Here is a 21,494-nt window from a genome sequence, read left to right as displayed (position 1 = left end):
CAAAAGCCCCAGGTGGACCGTTGCTCAGGGCAAATCTTTCTCAGCCTATCTCTCTTCCTGCCTCCCCGGAAAGAGCAGCCAGTCCAAGGCTGTTCAGCCCACAGGAAGAACTCTGGAAGATTGGTTAATTGGCTGATAATGAGAGGAAAGTACATCAGATCTCAGAAAGCCTGTCTCCCCAGAGGTCAGCCCTAGTCCTCATCCCCACCTCCCACATATCCTATCAGCTCTGGGTCATCCATAACTAGAATTCCTTGCATCTGGGGCAAAGACAAAGTGAAAAACCACAGGCTGGGCCTCAGCTTACTGGGGGGGGGGGGCCCCTCCAGTGGAAGAGCTTGCCCCAATCCACTATCTGCTAATGTTCCTATTTGAACGAATCATTCTTGCTACCTTGGTACTAGGCTCTACCGCTCCTATATTTCTGGAATGCAAATGGCATCAGCACTTCCGCCCCCAAAACTGGGCCCCTTGGGTAAAAGCCCCCAGCTGTCTGCCTGCCTTAACCATGGATCTAGTACTGTCTGGGATTTTAGAGGCTCCCCAGTCTCAATCACAGAATCGTCTTCTTCTCTCCCTTAAGGTGGGCCAGGCCTAGAAAGGGCCGAAGAGAGTTATGGGAATCTTAAAGGTCAAATAGTCCAATCCCCTGTGAAGGGACAGCCTTTACCTGGGCTATGAAGCTTCAGGGCAAAGACTCAAAAGGAAGAGTCCCCACAGATACCAGAATGAAATAGGGCTGAGGACCTGAGCCAGCACCTGAGATGTGAACTCTATCTCTACTTTGGCCAGCCCAGCCCCTCCGCAGGGATTGGAAGAGTGGCCTTGTTTCAGCACCTTGAGATTGAGATCCTAGGCCTAGAGGAAGGTGTCTATTTCTGCTCTTTGGCATTTGGACATCTTTGCTGAGGCAGCTAGAGTCAGGAAAAACTGAATTCCAATCCTGCCTTAGACACTGACTAGATGTGTGACTCTGAGCAAATCACTTAAGCACTGCCTACCTCAGTCTCCTCATCTGTAAAATGGGGATAATAATCGCCTCCTGCTTAATAGGGTTGTTGTGAGAATCAAATAAGTTAACATGGAAAATGCTTTGCAAACCTTAAAATGCTAGCTATTATTATTATTATTATTATTATTATTATTATTATCATTATTATCATTGTTATCGTTATTATTCCCCATCTCCTTCCTAAGAAGGCAAGAAGGGCAGATGGAGAGACAACTGGAACTGGAGGCCCCTTGCCCCACCCAGCCCCAGAACCACAGTCACCTCACATGCAAAAATGGGCAGAGTAATGAATACCCTCCATCTGTCCCAAGGATGTTATTAAAGGAAGAGAAAACCGGATTTGTAGCTAGAGTGCCTAGGTTAAAATCTAGGTCTTGTGTGACCTTGGGCAAGTCCTTTCCTTTCCCAGCGCTGGAAAATTAAGTGATTGGATTTGTTCCTCCCTAAGGTCTCTCCCAGCTCTAATTCTTTACTTCCGTCTTATTTGCTCTCCCCAGGCAGTTTGTCCCCTCAATCACAAAGAGGCAGAGTGGTCTAGCAGAGAGAATGCTGCCTGGGGCTATGGGACTAAATTCAAATCCTGCCACAAACACTTACTAGCAGTATGACCCTGGGCAAGTCCTTTAACCCCTCTGAGCCTCAGTTAATCCAACCATAAAATGGCCATAATAGCACCTACCTCCCTGGACTGATGTGAAGATCAAATGTGATAATAGATGTAAGGTGCTTTGTAAACCTTAATGGAGTTATGGGAACATCAGCTATTATTATTGTTGTTAATCACCAAACTTTTCCTTTCGGCCTTCTTTCATGTGCACATAAACTTAGTTTTCAAACTTTAGTTTCAGCATTATCTACTTGTTATTGTATTTTATGTATTGTGTTAAGTATTTCTCAATTACATTCTAATCTGGTTTATCTACAAGCTCAGGTCTCCCAAATCCTCAAACTTTCACTTGCCCCCAGCAATCCTTCAAACTGTCATTTCCCCTATGAAATCCCAGGGGAAAAGGTACCTACCCTCCTCCTCTCCTTCATTTCTTTACAATGTGACTTTCAATCTCATCATTCAACTCAACACAAAGTGTTCTCACTGAAGAGTGAGAACAAAAGACCAAAAATTGGTCTTTCCTTAGTCTTCATCTTTCTTGGCCTTGACACTATTGACCCTCCTTTCTTCCTGGCTAGGCTCTCTTTCATGAGCCTGCTCAATCCTGGTTCTTCTCCTTTCTATCCAACTGCTCCTCAACTCCTTGGCTGGCTCACCGTCCCTATCCTGCCCTCTAAGCGTGGGGGTCCCCCAAGGTTCTATCCAAGCCACTTGCCAGTGGGGACATGCCCCTCCTGATGTCATCGGTCAAACAACAATCTTTGACTCTCTTCACTCTTCACACCCTTTCTGTAATCTTATCAAGGACTCACACATCTAGATGGGGGTGCCCAAAATCTTAGTGCAGCTTGAAAGCTTTCATAACATAAAGCTACCCTAACACTTTGGGGACCCTATATATATCCAGCTCCAGTCTCTCTCCAGAACCTTAGTCTTCCATCTCCAACTGCCTATTGGATCTCCCCATAGACGTATATCACATATAACATATATCACTTATCTAATCCATTCTCCAAACTGCTTCCAAAGTGATGTCCTGGCTTCCTTCAAGGTCTCTCATCTTCTGCAAGAAGCCTTTCCCAATTCTCTTGGGGGCAGCTAGGTGGCGCAGTAGATGGAGCACAGCCTTGGAGTCAGGAGGACCTGAGTTCAAATGTGAACTCAGACACACTTGCTACTTACTAGCTGTGTGACCCTGGGCAAGTCATTTAACTGCAATTGCCCCACCAAAAAAAAAAAAGACGACTTTCCCAATCTTTCTTTTTTTTTTTAAGGCAACCATCTAGCTGCCCAATCTTCTTTCATCTTAGTTCTTTCCCTGTGAGACTACCCCCAGTTTTTCCTGTATACGTCTTGTTTGTAACATGATTTTTTGCAGATTGTCTCCCTGTTAAAATGTGAGCTCCTTGAGGGCAGGGACTGTCTTTTGCCTTTCTTTATATCCCCAGTGCTTAGCAAAAGGCCTGCTCCACAGTGGTGCTTAATAAATGCTTGTTGGCCTCACTTGATATTCCTAAAATATAGATCAAACTACATCAGTTCCTCACTCACAAAATTTCAGGGGCTCTTTACTACCTCTAAAATCAAACACAAAAATCCTCCATTTGGCATTGAAGGCCCTTCACAATCAAGCTCCAGCTTCCTCTCCAGGTTAGGCTGTACTGCAAATTAGTACCTTGTATATGCTCACTGTTGAGGTCACTCTGACCTATCTGCTGTTCCCCACACAGGACACTCCAGCTCCAAAGTCTGTGCTTTTGTGGAGAAGGTTCCTCAAGTCTCGAAGCCTGTTTCTCCTTACTTCTTAGAATCCCTAGCTTCTTTTAAGGCTCCCCTCGAAAGCTGCTTTCTATATGAGGCCTTTCTTAACACCCCAAGTTGATAGGCTCCTCCCTCCAATATTGTTTCATATTTATTATGTGTATATCTTGCATTTTGTGTATAATTTGTATTATACATTACAAAAATTATTTTGTTGAATTACAAAAAATAAAATTCATTTGAAAGAACACAAGATCAAGAATTTCAAAGAAATTAATGAAAAAAATATATAAAAGAAGAAAATTTAGCAGCATCAGATCTTAAACTGTATTACAAGGCAGTAATTATCAAAACTATCTGGTACTGGCTAACAAATAGAAACGTGAATCAGTGGAAGAGAGTAGACATACAATTTGCTGTCCCTTGTCCTCAAAGAGGACCATGACATCAGGGAGGTGATGCCATGACATGCAAATGAATTGGACTGAAGTGAGGGAGGACTGTGCAAAGTCTCACTTTCTCCTCCAGAGCCGTCTGTGTCCAGTGGTGAGATATCAATCAGGACTTTTAGACATACAATTACACAGTAGTAAACGATTGTAGTAACTTTGTGATTGATAATTGTAAAACTTTAAGCTTTGGGGATAAGAATTCACTATTTGGTAAAAATTTTGTTGGGAAAATTGGAAAGTAGTCTGGCAGAAATTGGGCATAGACCAATATCTTAAATGGGTAGAAAGAGCTTATTTTTTTTAAAAAAATTATTTATTTATTTTTAGTTTTCAACATTCACTTCCATTAGATTTGAGTTTTGAATTTTCTCCCCCATCCTCTCCTCCCCCTCTCCCCAAGATAGCATGTAATCTGATATAGGCTCTACTTCTACATTCACATTAAACATTTTCACATTAGTCATGGTGTAAAGAATTAGAACTGATGAGGTCTAGATTTAGGGGTGCTGGGACCCCAAGATCATGACACGCAGGCCCTATCTGAATGAGTTCAAAATCTTCTTTCAACCAGAGAAAAAGTTTATTAGAGATAAACCATACAAGCCAGATTCTTATGGAATCTGAGGCCAGTAAAGACAAAGTGAACTGGCATGAGAAAGTCTCAGCATTTTAAATGGGGGCCAGGGTGGATCTTAAATATGCTAAAGTAACTTTGGGTGGCCTGAGGAGGGGCTGGGAAAAGGGTCTAGGTGAGAATTCAGATTGGAATGTCTGAGAGATTGAATGGACAATTGGAACAGATAATGAAACTGGGATGGAAATGTCTGGGAGGTTGAATAAGAATAGATAATGAAGGGGAGTGGAAGGAAGAAGTTTGAAAGGCAAAAGGTGGGCCTAGGGTTTTCAAAGGGAGATAAAGAGAGTCGATAAGGAAAAGCCATTGAGTGGAATATGGGTAACAGTTTGAGACCTGAGTGAGGTCAAAAAAAGTTTAAGGTTTTCTGGTGCTTGTAGACAAATTCTTTTTGAGGCAAGGGGCAAAGATCTGGACTTAGGCCCATACCCCACCAGAACTAATAGGAGGAACCACACGAAAGATGAAGCAAAACAAACAACAAAAGAAAAGGAGATCAAATAGTATGCTTCCATCTGCATTCAGACTCCTAAGTTCTTTCCCTGGATGTGGATAGCATTTTCCATCGTGACTCTTTTGGAGCTGTCTCAGATCCTTGTATTGCTGAGAAGAGCTAAGGCTATCAAGGTCAGTCATCTCACAATGTGGCTGTTACTGCATACAATGTTCTCTTGGTTCTGCTCAATTCACTCAGCATCAGTTCATATAGGTCTTTCCAGGTTTTTCTGAAGTCTGCCTACTCATCATTTTCTTTTTTTTAACTTATTTTGATTTATCAACAATCACTTCCATAAGCTTTTGAGTTTTAAATTTTTCTCCACCTCCCTCCCCCAGACTGCATGAAATCTGATATAGGCTATACATACAAATTCCTATTAAACATATTTTCACATTAGTCATGCTGTAAGGAAGAATTAGAACCAATAGAGGAACCACCAGAAAGAGGAAACAAAACACAACAGAAGGAAAAAAAATAGCAAATAGTATGCTTCGATCTGCATTCAAACTCCATAGTTCTTTCTCTGGATGTGGATAGCATTTTCCATCATGAGGCCTTTGGAGATATCTTAGATCCTTGTATTGCTGAAAAGGGTTAAGCCTATCAATATTAGTACCTAATTGATTATGTTATTCCTTTCTTGAGTCAAATCTGATGAGAGTAAGGTTCAAACAATACTCATCTCCCTCACTTCTTTCCCTCTGCTATAATAGGTTTTTGTGCCTTTTCCTGTGATGTAATTTACCCTTGTCTGCCTCCTCCTTTCCTTTTCTCTCAGTACGTTTTCTTAGTTAGATCAGATTAATTCACTTACTTGGATCCATTTAACCCACTTGATTAGATCTTTTATCATTAAAAATTAAAAAATTATCAAAGTCAACTTATACCCACCCTCTTTATGTATGCCACTTTAACATGGTGTAATAACAATATAGTTCTCAAGCATTACAAGTGTCTTCCCTTGTAGGGATGTAAACAGTTTGGCCATATTAATAACATGTTTCTTTCTGTCCCATTTACCTTTTTATGTCTCTCTTGAGTCTTGTATTTGAAGATCAAATTTTCTGTTGAGTTCTGGTCTTTTTATCAGGAAGGTTTGGAAGTCTCCTATTTCGTTGAATATCCATCTCCTACCCTGAAAGATCATGCTTTATTTTTGCTGGGTAGCACTCATCATTTCTTATAGCACAATAATATTCAGTTACATTCATATACCACAACTTGTTCAGCCATTCCCCAATTGATGGACATCCCCACAATTTCCAATTCTTTGCTATCCACAAAAATAGCTGCTATAAATATTTTTGTACATGTGGCATAGACCAATATCTTACATCATTTACCAAGATAAGGTAAAAATGGATACATGACCTAGATATAAAGGGGTATATCATAAGAAAATTAGAACATGGAACATATTACCTATCAAATTTATGGATAGGAGAAGAATTTATAAATAAACAAGAGATAGAGAACATTGTAAGATGTAAAATGAGTAATTTTGATTACATTAAATTAAAAAGGTTTTGTACAAATAAAACCAATATAGCCAAAATTAGAAGGAAAGCAGAAAATTGGGGGAAAATTTTTATAGATGGTTTCTCAGATAAAGGTCTCATATTACAAATATATAAAGAACTTCATCAAATTTATAAAAAATATAAGTCATTCCCCAAATGATAAATAGTTAAAAGATATGAACAAGGGAGTTTTCTGATAAAGAAATAAAAACAATTTATAGCCATATAAAAATGCTCTAAGTCATTATTGATTAGAGAAATGCAAATTAAAACAACTTTGAGGTGTCATATCACACCTATCAGATTGGCTAAAATGATAGAAAAAGAAAATGACTAATGTTGTAGGGGATGTAGAAAAATTTGGATGCTAATACGCTGTTGGTGGCACTGTGAACTGTTCCAATCATTTTTGAGAACAATTTGGAATGATGCCAAAGAGTTACAAACTTGTGTTTACACTTTGACTCAGCAATACCACTACTAGATGATTTCCCAAGGTGATCAGGGAAAAGGGAAAAAAAACTATATGTTCTAAAATATGTATAGCAGCTCTCTTTGTGGTGTCAAAGAACTGCAAACTGAGGGAACGCCTGTCAATTGGGGAATGACTGAACAAGTTGTGGTATGTGATTGTGATGAAATACTACTGAGCTGTAAGAAATTATGAGCTCAATGATCTTAGAAAAACATGGAACTACTTGCATGAAATAATGAAATGTAAAATGAGCAAAACCAAGAGAATGTTGTATACAGTAAAAACAATATTGTTGGAAGAACAACTGTGAATGACTAAATTATTCTGAATATTATAAATACCCAAATCAACTACAAAGGAAGATGCGATCCACCTCCAGAGAAAGAACTTATAAATAGAAGTATGCATAGTATGGTTTTACATATATGTAAATGTATGTATATATATATGCATATATGTATTTATACCTATATATCTGTATCAAATGGTGACCTCTAGTGCGGGGTAGGGAGTGAGAGAGGAAGATAGCTTGGAACTTAAAATGAAACAAAAAAATGAAATTTTAAAAATTGTTTTTAGTTGCATATCTTGGTGGAACAGTGTGTTGTGGGAGGAGATAGCTGATCTAGGAATCGGGGAAACCTCAGTTTATGTCCTGCCTTTGACATCCTGGCTATGTGACCCTTGTACAAATTAGTTAACTTCTCAGTGCCCCAAGTAACTCTCCAACATTAGAAGTTACAAAGTGTGCATTGAGTGTCATTGTAGAGGAAGTTAGGAGACACTGGACGTTCCCTACATCACCAGAATCTCAAATCTGATCAGAAATGAGTATATTTTGTAAATATTTTTCCATGCACACACTTCTCACCAGAAGAATATGTTTCTGGCAGGCAAGAACGTTTTGGTTCTCATCTTGGTGGAGAGGATAGGATCTAGACCCCAAAAAGGAAAAACCTTGGACTTTCCCAAGTGGCCAAATCTCTGGCGGTTCACCTGAGGCTATAATCCCTTCAACTGCCCTTTCCTTGTGGCTACACCCAATCTCTTACCGTTTACCTAGCCTGGCCCTCCAAAGTCTTACCTCCCTATAGCCTCAGGCCACTTCCCACTCTTAATCCTAACTAGGCTCCATTCTCCCCTGTCCATGTCCAGATCCCTGGTACTCTATCACCTCATAGTCCCTTCCCCCTCCCCCCAACTACTAGGCCACTCCTAGATTTCTCCCATAGTTTTTCTATATGTAAGGTCCATCTTGTCTCCATTGAAGTGCTCAGATTCTTATAATCTAGCCAATAGTTCACTAATCTTCAGACTCCTTAAGAATCTGCTCAATATTACGGATGTTCTAATAAACCTTGTCTTTGGCTGAAAGAAGGCTGGAGTTGAATTCTTTTGGGCAGGACCTGTGTTGTGATTTTGGGGTCCCAGCACCCCTAAACCTCAAAATTGGTATCTTCAGATGCTGCCACAGTTCTTGTTGGCCTGAATGAAATGTTAAGTCCCCAGTATGAAGAGCCTGGCTTTGCTTAACACCTTGTAGCCTTCACCTGGTACAGAGGGAAGGCAGCCCAGCCCAAAGACAGAGGATAGAAGAAATGGCAGGGCCCTCACTGACATTTCCCTCAGGGTTCTGCCCCATCTTGGTGAGATGTCGAAGCAAGGATGTAACATCAATTACCTTCTGTTGGAGTATTCAGTTTTCAGGGAACTCTATTACCCATCCACCTCCAGGCATTTCCCCTCCAAAACCTGGCCCCAGAGGACTGAAATCCAGAAGACAAAGCCCCCTGTCATTCTTGAAAGGCCCCAGTGATTCAGCTGAAGAGCTGGGAGACCCCAAAGAGGACATTTGCATACACATACATACACAGAATGAATGAAAAACCATGAATTAAGTATTTATTAGATGCTAAGCACTATGCTAAGGGTAAGGAGAAAAATACAAAAGCTGCACAGGCCCTGCTCTCTAAGAACTTATATTCTAACTGAGGAATCAATATACAAGAGGGAATAGTAACCAAGGAGGAGGACCTTGATCCAGAAATTGGAAAGTAGATTGACACACCCTATCCAGGAACTATGACTGAGTTGATCTGATTGTGAGTCTTACTCCAGAACTGGAGAGTTGGGGGTGGGGTGAGAGTGGGAGAAAGAAGTTGATGAGGAAGCTACAGCTGGGATAGGAAAGAGTAAAGTGTCTCTCTCTCTCTCTCTCTCTCTCTCTCTCTCTCTCTTCTCTCTCTCTCACACACACACACACACACACACACACACACTCACTCACTCCCACTGCCATCACCTCCAATGATCACATCCTCTCTCTTTTTTTTAAAATAATTTTATTTGCTTGATGAAATGGCAAATGCTAGGGCTAGGAAGGGCTGCTAGGGACAGGAAGGACCACAGTCAGATAAACAGACAGACATACCCTGGGCCAAAAGGAAGAGGGAAAGGGATCCCCATTCATGGAGACAATGAATTTTGAGCTAGGCAGAACTTTAATAGACCAACTGAGTCCATCGCCATCCATGTTAACTGTTCAGAGAAAGGGAAGCTTTAAATGTGAAAATAGCTCACTCAAGAGCCCAAAAGCCCCTCTGGGATTTTTAGTCTCCCTCATTGATCTTCCCTCATCCCCACTTTCCTCTTCACTGCCTCCCCTATGAAGGGGTTGAGTCCCTTTCAGAGGAACTAAGAAAACCCCAGGCCCAGGCCCTGCCCCCTCATGGGGAGCAGGATGGGAGCAGCAGTCAAGCTTCTAGCTCAAGCCCCCTCTTCCTTCTAGCTTCCCAGACTACACTTTCACTGGGACCTCCTCAACATTCATTCCCCCCCCGCAGCACCAGTGTCTCCCCTCAAACCAGAGGGATCCCCCAGACCCCCCTACCTCCAGCCCCCGGGCCTACACACACACACACACATCCAGACAATCCAGCCCAAACTATGAGACCCCGTGATTGAGGGGTCAGGGGTGCCAGGCACAGATAGTTACGACTGGGGGAGGGGGGAAGAGGGGAAAGAAGGAGGAAGGTATTCAGGGCACAGGCAGGAAAGAAATTGATTGCAACATCCATGAGAGTCAAAGAGCGGGCTCCTCTTCCAGCTGTTCCAGCTTCAGGTGAAGGGATTTCTGAATTGGTGAATTAGAGAAAGAAACTAAGGCTCAGAATCCTGCTCTACTTTTCCTAGCTCCCTGACAACTACCACCCCTCCTCCAATTCTGCCCGAAGGCTCTATTGGAATGCTGTGGCTCCCTATTATCTATAGGATCAAATATCACCCATAATGAGATCTCTGACCCCACCCTCCTCCTCCTCCAACCTTTTCTCCCTTCTCCCCTTCATTTGCACACTGCTTAACAAAACTCCTTCCTACCTGAAGCTTTGCCCCCTTGCCTGGAGTGTTGTCCCCCTCTCCCATCCAGAACTGTCCAACTTAGGTGCCTCCTTGTTCAGGAAGCCTTCCTTGCCTTGCCCCTGCCACCCCCAAGCAACCACTACAAGCCTCAGTGTTTGTGTGGCTTAGGACCCCTCCTGCTCCGGGCTCCCCAACCAGGCTGAGGGAACATACCTTGATGAATGAGTGGCCAGTTGGCATGAGGCATCATCACTTTTTCTGAGGTCCTCCCTCATCCCCATCTGCCTCAGTGCTCTGTCCCATCTTGGTGATGTGCCGAAGAAAGGACGTGGCATTGATTGCCCTCTGGAGTGTGGTAGAGTGGCTATCAGTCTTGTTTTGCCCTTGCCCTTCTTCCCAATCTGTCTCAGGGTCCCCCCCAAGTTCCTTCCACCCCCAAATCTGTCCAGAAGGCAAGCATTTCCCTCAACCCACCAGGCCCAGAGAGGATCACTAAGGAACAGAGCCTAAGTGCTGGGCCTAGGGCCATTCAATCTTTGAAGAAGTCACCCTCTCTGGCCTCTCTAATCTTACCTTCCAGTGGGTCCGAGCAAAATTCTTCTGGATCTGCTCACTGACAGAACTGAGAATGTTCTTGTCCAGGGCTGTGTCTCCAGAGATCCTAGGGAAAGGGAGGAGAATCCAGAGGGTCAGGGGGAGGAGGGGAAGGTGGGGAGAGGGGGCCACCCACACACTACCAAAGGTGCTTACCAAAGATGCTGCAAGGCTTGCTCACAGCTGAACCGCCTCTCAGGGTCCCTCTCCAAGAGATGCCGAATGAAATCTTTGGCTGGGAGTTAGAAAGTTCCCAGTTAGGGAATGTTCCTCTGTCCATAGTGGCCTCCACCATCACCTCCACCCTCAGGAAGGCTCTGGGACTCTATCCTCCCAGGGCCAGGAGTTTGCAAAAACTCACCCGATTCAGAGATGTCATCCCAATACGGAGAGTCAAACTCATAGTTGGCTTTCAGAATCTGACTGAAGAGTTCCGAGTCATTCTCATCATAGAAGGGGGGGTAGCCACACAGACTGGGGGGACCATGGGGAATAGGGCAGTGTGGGACAGGAAAAATATGAGGAAGATTAGGAGATAAATGAGAGAGAGAGAGAGAGAGAGAGAGAGAGAAAGAAAGAAAGAAAGAAAGAAAGAAAGAAAGAAAGAAAGAAAGAAAGAAAGAAAGAAAGAAAGAAAGAAAGAAAGAATGGGAGGAGAGGCACAACTATCAGCCTGTTCAGGGTTCCACCTCCCAATCCTCTAAGCTTTAACCCATCCCCAGGCTTAGCCTCAGCTCCCAGCTCCCCACCTTTTGAAGGGTTAGGGTTAGGTATCTTAAGTATCCCCTCTCCACACACCCCCCAGAAGGGGCCTCCAAGCTGAGGGGTAGACAGATAGCTAGAACAGTCAGTTGCCCATCTCTAGTAACTCACAGAATATAGGAGATGACCCCCAGGGCCCAGACATCTACAGCCTTCCCATAGGGCTTCTGTTCCAGGAGTTCAGGGGCTAGGAGCCAGGCACCCGGATACAGAGAAAGACAGACAGACAGACGGACGGACACACACAGAGAAACACAGGTATGCAAGCACACAGAGACACAGGTATATAGGGCTCAAAAGGCAGAAAATATAGACCCCTTGGCACCACCCTCTGCCAGCCTTGTCCACAGAGGAGAGCATTACATGTGGCCATGGGCATGCAAGGGACTGTGCATTTGGATCCCAGACCAGCCCTCTCTGCTCCCTTTTTATCTTTTTTTATGTTTTTTTTAATTCTGTTCCCTTTTTAAAAGTCCCTGCCATGTCATCAGACACCACCCCCCAATGCCCACAAGCTTTGGCCCTCACCAACATAGCCTGGGGTCCCACAGGCAGTGCCCAAGACATTGCTCTCTTGGATCTTGGACAGGCCAAAGTCAGAAATCATGATCTTAGAATCCTCAAAGGGGGTGGCATACAGAAGATTCTCAGGCTGGAGAGAACACAGAGGTCAGGAGGAGACAGAGGAGCCCTAACCCAGGTGGGGGCAGCAGGTGGAATGGGGTAGGGAGAGGAAAGACATCTAGCTGAGAGGAAGAAAGGGAGTTTGGAGAAGAAGGGCAGTGTTGAAGTATGAGGGGGCCCAGGGCTCTAGCTAGGCCCCTGGGAGCTTCAGTCCCTAATTTGAGGGCAACCCAAGTCCCAGGTCTAGGCAGGGAGTTTGGGCCTGGGGGAAGGAGACCCAAGGCCTAGGCCTTGGGGGTCATCCCTAGCTCTGCCTCTCAATATTTCTAGGCTCCCTAGGAGCAGTTCAGATGGCTGGCTGTCCCCAAGGAGCTGAGACAGGGTTGTCCCAATCATAGGCCAGATGGACCTTGATTCGGCTATGGAGGGTGAGTTTGGCCCCAGGGGGAAAGTTAGCTCAGGGCTTCCCATGCTGATTCAGCTCTGGTACTTTTAAGTCACGGTGCACGATGTCCAGGCTGTGTAAGTAGGAGACAGCTCCCAAGACCTGCCCCACCAGGTGGCTGGCATCCTTCTCTGTGTAAGAGCCCCGTTCCATGATGCGTTCAAACAGTTCCCCCCCTGTCACCCTGGAGAGAAAGGAGCATAGGGGCTTACACTTCTCCCCCCTTCCCCAGGTAGCAGCCCACCTCCCTCCAATAGAACAGAAGCTACTTGAAGGCAAAGTTTGTTTCATTTTTGTACCTAGTATAACATCTGACATACAGGAAATACCTCATCATTGCTGAATTTGGTTCAGGTACCATCTGGGGACATCCCTCTCCTGATCCTCAGTGGAGCCATCCCATCCCCACCCCCTCCAGTGCCCCATCCCCCATCCCCTGATCCCCAGTAGAGCCACCCCTTCCCCACCCCCTCCAGTGCCCCATTCCCCTCACAGTTCCATGGCCAGGTAGAGATGGGAGCTGCTCTCATGGACATCTTCAAGAGCCACAATGTTGGGGTGACTGACTCTGGAATGGCAGCAAAGGTTTACTGTGGGGGGGGCTTCAGGGGGGTGAGGGATTGGGGCTGGGAAGGACGGAGAAGGGGACAGGGAGAAGGAACATTTCAAGACCTACGGAGACCCACATATACACAGAGACACAGTTATACACAAATGCAGAGGGACACACACCAACACACACACACACACACACACACAAACTCAATATTCAGTGAGATTTTATCAAGTGCCTACTTGATGCACTGTGCTAGGCACTGGAGTCACAAAAATAATGATTATTTGTGTGTCCCTCTCAGATAAATAAATATATACAGAGCAAAATTATTAAGTTGATCTTTAGTGCCCCAGACTGCTCCTTTTCCTCAATGAGCCCAGAGTCATGAGATCATAGATTTAAACACGGAAGGGAAATGAGAATTCATCTAGACTTCATCCTCTCACTTCATTTTTTTTTAAGATTTTTTTTGGGGGCTAGGCAATGGGTTAAGTGACTTGCCCAGGGTCACACAGCTAGTAAGTGTCAAGTGTCTGGTCTGAAAGCAGATTTGAATTCAGGTCCTCCTGACTCCAGGACTGGTACTCGAATCTACTGCAGCCACCTAACTGCCCCAATCCCCTCAGTTTAACAGAGAAGGACACAGATCTAGTGGAGGAGAAAGGACTTGTCCAAGGTCAACCATATAGGAAGTGACAAAGTCAGAATATAAACCTAGGTCCACTGACTCCCCAGATAACGCTCTTTCCACTATATCATGCTGTTCTATTCCTCCCCCTCACTCTGTTGCCCCTTTCTCCAACACAACCTCTTCTTAGAAAAAGGCATGAGGGGACAGCTAGGTGGTGCAGTGGACAAAGCACCAGCCCTGGATTCAAGAGGACCTGAGTTCAAATCCAGCCTCAGAAACATAACACTTACTAGCTGTGTGACCCTGGGCAAGTCACTTAACCCCATTGCCTAGCCAAAAAAAGAGAAAAAGGTATGAGATGCCAGTGGTTGATGGTGCCTAAGGCACAACTTCTACAAAAGGACTGTTACATCTTAACAAGGGATGGCTTTTTGCCAAAGGAATGACTATCTAACGGTAATATTTCAGGCATCAGCTCCCATGGGTTTGACTATGATTTTTATATAGATGACTGTGTCACCAACTGCCTACTAGACATTTCTACTCGGACATCCCATAAGCACTTCAACATGTCCCAAACTGAATTCATTCTCTTCCCCTCAAATCCACCCGTGTTTGTATCTGCCATTTCCTTCTCCAGCTCATTTTACAGATGAGGAAACTGAGGCAGACAGGATTAAGTGACTTGCCCAGGGTCACATAGCTTATAAGTGTCTGAGGCTAGAATTGAACTCATGAAGATGAATCTTCCCGAATTCAGGCCCAGCACTCTATCCACTGCAGCACCACCTACCTTATTCTCCACCCCTCAGTCCATTTTCCAATTCTTGCCAATTTTACTGCCACAATATATCTCCAACCTTACCCCTTTTCTTTACTCTCACAGCTACCATCTTAGTCCAGGCCCCAGACTGGTCCATCTCCTGCCTAGATTATTGCAATAGTCTCCTAATTGGCCTCTCTGCTTGTAGTCTTGCCCGTCTCCAACCCGTCCTCCACGTGGCTTCCAAAGTGATTTTTCTAACACATAGGTCATGCCACTTGCCCTGCTCAAGAAACCCAGTGTAGGGGAAAGGACTTGTCCGAGGTCATCCATATAGGAAGTGCTTATTGCTTAGATGAGAAAAATCCCAACTCTTTGGTTTGGTCTTTCGTGATTTAGCTCTTCTCAGCCTTCTCTCTCTCTCTCTTTTTTTTAGGCAATTGGGGTTAAGTGACTTGCCCAGGGTCACACAGCTAGTAGGTGTCAAGTGTTTGGTCTGAGGCTGGATTTGAACTCAGATCCTCTTGACTCCAGGGCCAGTACTCTATCTACTGAGCCACCTAGCTGCCCCCTCCCAACCCTCTCCAGGCTTACTAAACATTAGTCTCATTGACACTGGCTCTTTTCTAGTAAATTGGCCTGCTGTCCTCTAAACTCAGACATTTCATCTGCTATCACTATGACTAGAGGAAGAGTCTATCTTGATTCCCCAAACTGCCAGTGCCCCCTCAAAAAAATTACTTTGCAAAAAAAAATTACTTTGCATATATTTTATATTTAATTGGAGAATGTAAGCTGTTTACATCCTCAGCACCTAGCAGAGTACCTGTTACATAATAGATGCCCACACAAAATGCTTGTTGTCCAAATGGGGGATGATTGCTGGCATGGGTTTCCTTCTCAGAGCCCCCCCCCCAATCAATGCATACTGTCTACTCTTTTTTTTTTTAGGCAATTGGGGTTAAGTGACTTGCCGAGGGTCACACAGCTAGTAAGTGTCAAGTGTTTGGTTTGAGACCAAATTTGAAATCAGGTCCTCCTGACTTCAGGGCCGGTGCTCTATCCACTGAGCCACCTAGCTGCCCCAATGCTCTGTCTACTTTTAAGGCAACCCTGGACAGGGATGCAAAGTTATATATAGTATACACGTATATGTATGCATGCGGGTGGGGGGGGAAGGATATGGGAGGAAGGGGGGGATTGATCAGGGAGAATTCTCTGCTCAACTCCATGAGCCCACAGGACAAGGAGCCTTTGTGAGGACTTTGTGTCTTCCTACGAAGGATGTAGCCATGGGCCAGGGACCCCTTTAGGGACACTACAGGTAAGGCCCTCTCCTGAAATCTCTTTACCTGGGGAGAAATTGATCAGCTCCTGGATGAGAGATGAATTGTCCAGCTCTATTCATCCAAGCCAATCTGTTCATTCCCAAAAATGAGACTTCAGGATTTGTCTCTTTCTCAGTGTGGTCATCAGATCCTAAGATCCCAATTCTAGAGTTTGTAAGGACCAACCCTCTCATTTGACAGAGGAAGAAACTGAGGCCCAGGAGGGGAGACAACTTGTCCACAGTCACATAGTTATTGGGATGGCCGCAGGAGCTGTGCCGTACTCTATTCAGGGTCCTAGACAGGCCCCTCCACCCCCACCCCCACCCCCACCCCTGTCGCCCCAGCCTGTAAGCTCAGTGAGCTAACCTTGAATACACAGAGCCCCCTCTCAGGCCTCCTTGGCAGGAAGACCAGAAGCCAGGAAATATTTGACCTAGGCAGAAAATAACCAGGCCCCAGGAGAAATGGGCTGAACCCTCCTCTCATTTCCCACACCCCTCCCCTTCCTTTTCTCCTCCTTCCCTGCTTACCCCTCCTTCTTCTCTTCCCTCCTTCCTCTCATCCCCCTCCTTCTCCCCTCTCTCCTCTACATCCTTCTCTTTTATTCTCCTTTCCTACTTACCTTTCTCTCCTTCCCTTTCTTTCCTCCCCATTACACAGCGCATGCGTGCACACACACACACTCACACACACACACACAGAGTACAACACACTCAACATTGCACAGATACACACACAAGTGCAGGAGACAGGGTGGTGTGGGGCCAGTCAGGGCTGGGCTGGAAAGCCTCTTGTGAGAGCAGTAAAGATCTTCCCACTGACTCCCACTCCCTCCCGTTACACATCCAGGTGTACCCCAATCATCCCCTTATTCTACACTTCCTTACTTCTTTGAGAACAGCAATCTCATTCTCTACAGCTACCTCCTTCCCCCTCAGAGCCTTCTTCGGGATACACTTGAGAGCCACCAGTCTCTTGGAGGATCGATTCTGGGCCAGAAACACCTCCGAGAATGCTCCCCTGTGGAAAAAGAATGGTCCAGGAGGTAAGGGGCTGACATCCTACATCTCCACGGGACCATTCACAGGCCAGGTACACCTGACAATCTGCAAAGCCTGCTGGCTGCACTCAGAACTCAGGGACACTGACACCCTGGGGAAGAGATGGCCTAGTATAATTGAAAGGAACTGAGTCCAAATCTCACCTCTGCTACCTGTTGGATTTGATGACCTCTGAGGCCCCACCATCTCTAGATCTAGGTGGGATCCTATGTGTGACTGACCAAGTCATTCCTTTTCGTTGGATTAGAGGATCTCTAAGGTACCTCTTGGTTTTTAGGATTCTAAACACCCCTGACCCCACCAGGGCACAGTCCCCAGCCCCTTGCTTAGTTGAGAACATCTCAAAACAAAGACAAAGGCATCAGATGGGCCCCAATTATGCTTGTTTGTTTGTTTGGGTTTTTTTTTTTGTGAGGCAATTGGGGTTAAGTGACTTGCCCAGGGTCACACAGCTAGTGTTATGTGTCTGAGGCTGGATTTGAACTCAGGTCCTCCTGACTTCAGGGCTGGCGCTCTATCCATTGCACCACCTAGCTGCCCCCCTTGGGCCCCAATTATGGAAAAGAGAAGTAGGAGCCCTGGACCTTACCTTCTCCCCACCCAAAGTACCCCATGCCTCTGGTGCCAAGGCAGAGGCAGAGAGATTGAGAAGGGCCTTAAGACAGAGAGAGACTCAGAGAAACAGGGAATTTTCAGGAGGAGCTATGGAAATGCCCATGGACTGAGTCATTGGTAGAGGGAGGCTGTCTTAGAGAAAGGGTCAGTAAAGATCAAGGTAGTCACCCCACCCCCACCGCCATCACTCACGCCCCAAGTTTCTCTCTGATGTCGTAGATTTTGCCAATATCCTCCGTCCTCTTCTTCCAGCCTGAACCCAGCAGCATGTCTGGGGAAATAGAGGGGCTGAGCTAGCCTGGGGGCAGAATATGAAGAAATAGGATTGGAAGAGCATGTCCCAGATGATCTATCTCCCTCTTCATGTCCTCCCCCCACAGAGAGTCCAGGGACCCCCCCATACCCCATAAATCCCAGCCCCCCCAAGGGGTTTGGATGCATTCAGTGCTGGGAGACATGATGCCTGAGTCTGGACAGAGGCAGGGTGGGGAAAGCTACATCACCAGTGTCTGATGCTACCACAAAATCTACACACACACACACACACACACACACACACACACACACACACACACACCATGATGCAAGAATGCGCATGAACACACACACACACACACACACAAATGCGCATGAACACACACACACATACACACACACACACTGCAAAAATGAGAGAGTGGCTACCTTCCAGCTTTAACATTTTATGATTATATGGTTCCATCCTCAAACATACATTCACACAGCACTGTACATACAGCATATATATATATATATATATATATATATATATATATATATATATATATATATATATTTATAACAGAAACAGTATACAATCCAACTCAAATCTACCACCTACATAAGTACTCGGCTGAACACTCAAAATACACACATACACACATACTCACACACACACTTGCCCAATCTCCAGACTGCTCTGATAGCGGGAGAGAGATATAGCATCAGTATTCTGTCCTGCCCTTCCCCATCCCATCCCTGCCCCCACATCTACCCCTACACTCCCCAAACACACACACATACACACCTACCTTAATTTCAATTCTGGGTCAGAAGGTTCCTTAGAACCAGGACAGCACCCTTACCCCACTCTGCTCCACCCTGCTTCGAATCCCAGGGAAAGGAGGGAGGCCAGATTGATTCGGGGAAGCAGGGGAGGGGGAGGGGATGGAGGAATGCCAGCTCTGTGTGTGTGTGTGTGTGTGTGTGTGTGTGTGTGTGTGTGTGTGTGTGTGTGTAGGTCTTCCGATCTGCCTGCCCACCTGCAGCTCTGCGGGGAAAGCTAGTGGTCTTCTGTATGACCAGTGAGGGAGCGAAGACTCCTGCTTGCCTGTATCTCTAGAGCATCCAGGTGTGTCCGCATTGAAAGGGGAAGGGGGAGAGGGCAGAGAGAAGGGGATTGGTGGTCAGGTGTATCTATGCGGCTGCTCTAATGCCTCTGTATACCTGCTTCTTTGTGATGGGGTGTGTGCGTGCGTGTGTGTGTGTGGGGGGGTGTATCTATCGTGAGTGACTGGGGGGGGGGAAGCTGCCTTACCTTTCTCCAGCAACTTTCCCTCCAGCCTTGCTGTTCTCTCCCAGCCAAGCCTTCTCCCTCCTCATTCACTCCCTCCTTTTCACTCCCTTCCCCCTGCCCATCCCTGCCTGCCTCCCCACTCTCCCTCCCGCCCTCCCTCTCTCTTTTCCTCCCTCCACTTCTCCTTGTAAGGACATCTAGAGAATCCTCCCAGGAGTCTGCAGCGCTATAGAGAGGGAGCCCCCCAGCTCTCAGGGTAGATGGGAAGGGGAGGGGAGGCGGGCCTAGCCTCTAAAGGATGCCCCTGCCCACCGCCCAACAGCCAGGGTGGGGCTGGGGGAGGATGGTTTGCAGGGATTCTGGCTCCCCCCAAGCCAGAGAAGGGACCCCATGGACTGCTAACCCAGCTTCCTATCCACCTCTCCCAGGCAGAGTCCAGACGAAGCCAGCTGCACCGAGACAGAGGGGAAGGGAGACATAGAGGCATGCCAGGGGAGAGATGCAAAGATGGAGACTGAGAAAATCAAAGAGGCAGAGACAATTGAGAATGTATATCAGAGACCTCCAGACAAAGGAAGGGAAGGGGAAATAAAAGTACTCCACATCACCTGCCCCCTCCCATTCCCAGGCTCTTGATCTGACTGGGGGGATTTTAATGGTGCTGAGGGAGAAGGAGGGTCTGGTCTGTGCAGAAAGGATGCAGGGAGGGGCAGGAGAGGACTGTGGGGGTGGCTCCAGGTCAGGGGAGATGGTAGTTGCCTGGAGAAATGAGACTGGGGCAGAGAATTCAGATAAATCGCCCAATTTCTCAAGGCAACACAGAATGGTCCTGCTACCATATTGGCTCAGAATAGAGGGTTCTCCAAGCAGGGAGAGTCAGCTGGGCCTGTGCTGCCCTGACATTTCCAAACCAGCAAAGGGGACCTTGGAAAGGAGGAGGGGAGATTGAAAATTCCACAAAACAAAACAACAAAAAAATCCACAAAACCTTCCCCAGAAGAAAAGTCAAGGTTAGCAAAGTGTTCACTAGAGTGCCTTTGCCTTGATATCACCAACATTGTAAAGAGTATCTGGCACCTGGTAATTGATTGATTGCATGATTGGATCTGCCTCTAAGCCTGGCAAGTTCTCAGAAGAGGGACAGATCTGCATGTGCTGAGAATCTTTCTAAAGCAAAACCCTGATTACATACAGCCCCTGATCCAAAATATTATATGACTCCCTACTCTAAATGGCATACTCTGATACTCTAGATAGTATCTGACCAGACAAGCACGACATACTGTACTTTTAATGCTACTGAAAATCATGTTAGCTATTAAGCTATTTTTTTGTTTGGTTTGTATCCCATCATCTTACACAGAGCTTACTAAATGCTTATTGGATTCTGAGGTTCCACATGATATCCATTAGATGGGCAAAGTTAACAAAAAATGGAAAATGACAAATGCTGGAGGGTCTGTGGGAAAACAGGGTCACCGCAGTACATTATTGGTGGAACTGAGAACTGGTCCAGCTATTTTGGAAAACATTATAAAACTATGCCCAAAATGTTATTAAATTATGCATAGCATTTGATCTAGGAATATTAACCTTGTACACCAAAGAGATCAAAGGAAGAGGGATAGGATTTACATGTACAAAAATATTTATAACAGTTCTTTTTGTGGTAGCAAAGAATTGGAAACCAAGGAGGTGCCCATCAATTGGAGAAAGGCTGAACAAGCTATGGTACATGAATGTGATAGAATACTGCTGTGCTGTAAAAAAAAAAATGATGAAAGGGATGGTTTCAGAGAAACCCAGGAAGGCTTGTAGAAACTGATGCAGAGTGAGTTGAACAGAATCAGGAGAACAATTTATGTAGTAAGAACAACATTGTAAAGACAAACAAGTTAGAAAGATTTAAGAAGTCTGATCAGCATAATGATCAACCATCCTGATTCCAAAGGATCATGATGCAACATGTTACCTACCTTTCGATAGGTGATAGAGTCAAGATGCAAAATGAGTCACATTTTTGCACATGGACAGTGGGAGAATTTGTTTTGTTTGACTATGCATAACTAAAATTCCTTTATCAGATCACGATATTTTATCATTCCATCTTTTCCTCTACTTTACAACCCCATTCTTTGTCTTTACTTTGTCCTTTAAGTCCTTGGTTCTTTCATAGGTCATCACCCTACCCTCTTACTACACACACACTCTTTTCCCTTCCTTATCACAACTCTTCAACCAATTCACCAACTGAA

At 45.4% G+C, this 21,494-nt stretch overlaps 1 protein-coding gene across 1 annotated transcript; it reads right to left on the bottom strand.

Annotated features, from left to right (window-relative positions):
- Positions 1-9,286: 9,286 nt before the first annotated feature.
- Positions 9,287-18,003, bottom strand: PNCK (pregnancy up-regulated nonubiquitous CaM kinase). Its single transcript, XM_020977286.2, has 11 exons — positions 17,898-18,003; positions 16,909-17,049; positions 13,242-13,316; positions 12,794-12,932; positions 12,208-12,331; positions 11,791-11,866; positions 11,279-11,391; positions 11,074-11,152; positions 10,897-10,984; positions 10,537-10,668; positions 9,287-10,096 (listed from the first exon to the last, which is right to left on the bottom strand). Exons 1-10 carry the CDS (start codon positions 17,972-17,974, stop codon positions 10,573-10,575), a joined length of 1,008 nt encoding a protein of 335 aa, XP_020832945.2. The 5' UTR covers positions 17,975-18,003; the 3' UTR covers positions 9,287-10,096; positions 10,537-10,572.
- Positions 18,004-21,494: the final 3,491 nt, after the last annotated feature.

Source organism: Phascolarctos cinereus, unplaced genomic scaffold, assembly GCF_003287225.1.
Source record: "Phascolarctos cinereus isolate Bilbo 61053 unplaced genomic scaffold, phaCin_HiC Scaffold_8;HRSCAF=390, whole genome shotgun sequence".
NCBI classification, from domain to species: domain Eukaryota; kingdom Metazoa; phylum Chordata; class Mammalia; order Diprotodontia; family Phascolarctidae; genus Phascolarctos; species Phascolarctos cinereus.
This window is presented reverse-complemented; position numbering and strand designations above follow the sequence as displayed.

What these genes read in the sequence shown, in the direction of transcription:
- PNCK (XM_020977286.2), bottom strand. Translation starts at nt 17,974, where the DNA reads ATGCTGCTGGGTTCAGGCTGGAAGAAGAGGACGGAGGATATTGGCAAA. An exon ending in TGGGACCCCAGGCTATGTTG is followed by an intron (nt 11,867 to 12,207) that starts GTGAGGGCCAAA and finishes CCTGGCTCCTAG; the next exon opens with CCCCTGAACTCCTGGAACAG. An exon ending in TTGCTCGGACCCACTGGAAG is followed by an intron (nt 10,669 to 10,896) that starts GTAAGATTAGAG and finishes ACCACACTCCAG; the next exon opens with AGGGCAATCAATGCCACGTC.